General features: G+C 40.6%; 1 protein-coding gene across 1 annotated transcript; it reads right to left on the bottom strand.

Annotated features, from left to right (window-relative positions):
• Nucleotides 1-2,285: 2,285 nt before the first annotated feature.
• Nucleotides 2,286-2,805, bottom strand: PHACADRAFT_202671 (uncharacterized protein; the record flags this gene model as incomplete). Its single annotated transcript, XM_007402832.1, has 2 exons — nucleotides 2,286-2,659; nucleotides 2,745-2,805. 2 exons carry the CDS (start codon nucleotides 2,803-2,805, stop codon nucleotides 2,286-2,288), a joined length of 435 nt encoding a protein of 144 aa, XP_007402894.1.
• Nucleotides 2,806-3,437: the final 632 nt, after the last annotated feature.

Raw genomic sequence — 3,437 nt, forward strand, 5'->3', positions numbered from 1 at the left:
CTTAGCTATAGCCTATAGTTATTCTTGCCTACCTTTTGTAATTACCTATTTAAGTCACTACCAGAGCTATTCTAGCTATAGTTAGTGTTGGAGTGTGATTATCACTGACAGTCTTAACATAAAAGTGAAATGAATTGAAATGGCCAGCAAAAGATCTGAGCATTATGTAAGTGAAGGTTTAGTACATCCAAAGTTAGCTTAGATTTATAATCTCAAGCAATTTGAAAGCAAATCTAAAAGGTTCAAAACCTTGGAACTATGATCTTAAAAAAATTTGATCTTGAAAAGAATAATGGAAGATCTATAGAGGAAGCTATATTCTGATACGAAGAAGAAAAATCCTTTCAGCAAAAACTCGAAATCAAATGGAGTCTGCAAAATAGATGTTTTGGCTCATTCATGGGAGAAAAAAAGGCAGTGAAAATTAAGAAGTGCTATCAGTTCAAGAAGACTTCCTGGTACTTATGCAATTTGACTCAACAGTCTCTTAGTTTGGGGCAAGCCATATGTATTGTGCATCCTGATTAGATAATCCAGTAAGCTATGCTGTTTTTATGCATTTAAGCAGCTAAGTGTACATGAGACAGGTGCAGTATAGCATATAAACTAGCTCATTCAATATTTAATCTCTATCTAAACTCTAATTGTACTTAAGAGATCATTATCACAAGTTTTCACCAGGCAGTGTAGCATTAAGTAAATATGAACTGACCTTACATGTATAGGCTGGTAGATTAAAAGGCTTGTAATGAATATAATAGATATTTACACTCATACATTATGTATCATATCTCTTTGTATAGCAAGATCATCCACATCTAAAGTAATATGCACTCACTAGCATTTAGTGGTGCTATTCTATTAAATTCCAGTATATTTCAGATTTTTTAAAAGTAAGTGCCTTTGTTTGCACCTTTGAGTTTTTTTGATGGGGTCCAAGCTTAGCTTGAAATTCTGAACCAGGCCTCTAAAGCTTATAAACTTTGAGCCTTGCCCTGCATATTACTATACTAGATATAAAGTTAGCTTCTGTTGTTATTATAAAATATTACTATTGTATAAACACTGACATTGATGTCATGAGCAAAAGATTCATATTAAGACAGTGCAAATAATAGAAAGAAGTTTTGTAGTATGGCAAGAAATAAAGAAATTGTACCCGCCAAGCACTTGTGCTGCAGCCCACATCATCCTAGCCTTTGCTTACAACATGCTTCACAAGTGTAACTTCTTCAAGTGTTCATGGAGATTTGGCTTGCCTCTTATTTTCTGCCTTGTTTGCTACCTTTTGATGGCACCTTCTTAGATAGATTCACTTTCACGAGAGAAATTTGGAACTTCTTTGTCACAGAAAATATGCCAAAACAGCTTGAAAAAATAAGTAAGGAAATATCGTATTTTTTCCTTGGTATCCGGCAGCCCGGCAACTCGGCAATCCGGCAGCCGAGCTGATTGTCCACCAGGCCATTTATCAAAGCGCCCGGGAACGGCGGCACCCAGACGATAATCGGCTCAGCTGCCGAATTGCCGAATTGCCGGATTGCCGGATACCGAGCAAAAAATACAACATTTTCTTACTTATTTTTTCAAGCTGTTTTAGCATATTTTTTGCGATAAAAAAGTTCCAAATTTCTCTCGTGTTTAGAAACTTTTAGTGCGGGTCTTGAACTGAACACATGGAATGAAATAGTAACAGGCACCATTTATATAAGCCTTGTCCTGTCTTCTGGCTCAGACAGGCTAGACCAAAAGAGCCTCCCAGTTCAGATTAGGTGGAGGCTGGAATATAACTGCCTCCAGCCACATTGTGGCATGGTTACAGGGGCCATCTCCAAAAGCCCTGTCCTGTCTTCATGCTCAGACACTAGACCACAAGAGTATTTCAGTCCAACTTGAGTGGAGCCTGAGTAATCAAAGCTTCCAGCCACCTTGTGGCATGGCTACAGGTGCCATCTCTAGAAACTCTGTACTGTCTAGTGTTGTGCCGGTTAGTGACTGAGTTAGTAACTAGTCATTTTGGTCACTGACTAGTCACAAATCAGTATGACTGTGACTGAGACCAAGCAGTTCGCTGGGTTCTCATCATGGCAAGGGCTACTGGCTAATCAGAGTTCAAAACGCCATCACACCGATGTCTTAAAGTCATCCGTAGCAGTAAAACAAGTTTGTAGGCTATAGTAGTAATATTATGAGTACAAATTTGCTTCTTCTGGGCCACTGTCACTACAGGCGTGCACATCAATAATTCTATATGCATCCAACTCCTTCTCCAGGCCTTGAAGACCCTATTTCTTCACTATGTCCATCCAGTAAGCTTGCTTGTAGTTGAACATGCGCGCGAGCAAGATCTGGTACAGACAGCCGTAGTGCACTGGCCCCATAAGTTGAGTTGTGCCCATCTGAGTCAGTGCCTGAGCATTTTGCTCTGACTGCTGCATCAGATTGTCTGTAATGCGGTTGAGTGAGTGAACATGTACGAGAGTGGCTTTCTGCTCGGCAGCCACCAATAAGTCGGAGTCGTCATTCAAGGGTGGTGGCACAGAGGTGCCAGATGGTTCTGAGGTTGGAAGGGGGTCTGCTGATGGCTGCTGCTGTAACGTTGTTGATGTAGCTACGACTTCAAGACCGTGTGATGGGGTAGCGACACTTGCATTGGTGACTACTGAAAATATCAATATACTGCCTCTGCTGCTGTTTCAGCCACTCGGTAATAGTTCTGTCTGACTTATATTCATAGCAGATACAGATGTTGAGTCTGGCTAAAATGGAAAGGTTCTTAGAGGACAGCCATGAGCAGGTAGACATGAGAATGAGCTTGAGCAGGCTGAATAATTGCTCAACTGAGCCAGTATTAGGGCAAATAGCTAAAATAATCTTGGCAAGCTATTTAAGTGGAGACAGTGGGCTGTTACGCTTGCATTTCTGCCATATCTCTGCCAGATCAATGCCTTTCTGCTACATTCAAGTTGCAATACTGAGTCAATAAAGCAGTGATATTATCTAACTCTAAGCACATATCACTGTTGATTGAGGTTTTGCTGTACTTTGACCACTGCACTTGCTGCTTTAGCTCTTCTTTCCAGAGTGCTTACACCTTCATCTGATATAAGCCAGTCATAGACTTATACTGACCTGTCTCATTCAAGTAGTTGGTGATGTTGTTTTCTAGCGAGGATGGAGATGTAGAACAGTTGGAAAATAGGTGTAGCCAAACTCTTGCCATTAGCATGAAAATATCAGCATAGCTGAAATTCTCATCTGCATTAAATGGCCTGAGTTTAAGGCCAGAATGAAGGATGAGGGCCGCAATCATAATGTTCTGATCTGCAGCTTTTCATCACCTCTCGGTACTGGAGATGATAGTATTAGAAGCAAGCCTGGTGTCAGCTGTGGCGTCATCTTTCTTGCAAGCAGTGTCAAATGTAGAAGAGCATTCC

This window comes from Phanerochaete carnosa (assembly GCF_000300595.1).
Source record: "Phanerochaete carnosa HHB-10118-sp unplaced genomic scaffold PHACAscaffold_471, whole genome shotgun sequence".
Lineage (NCBI taxonomy): Eukaryota > Fungi > Basidiomycota > Agaricomycetes > Polyporales > Phanerochaetaceae > Phanerochaete > Phanerochaete carnosa.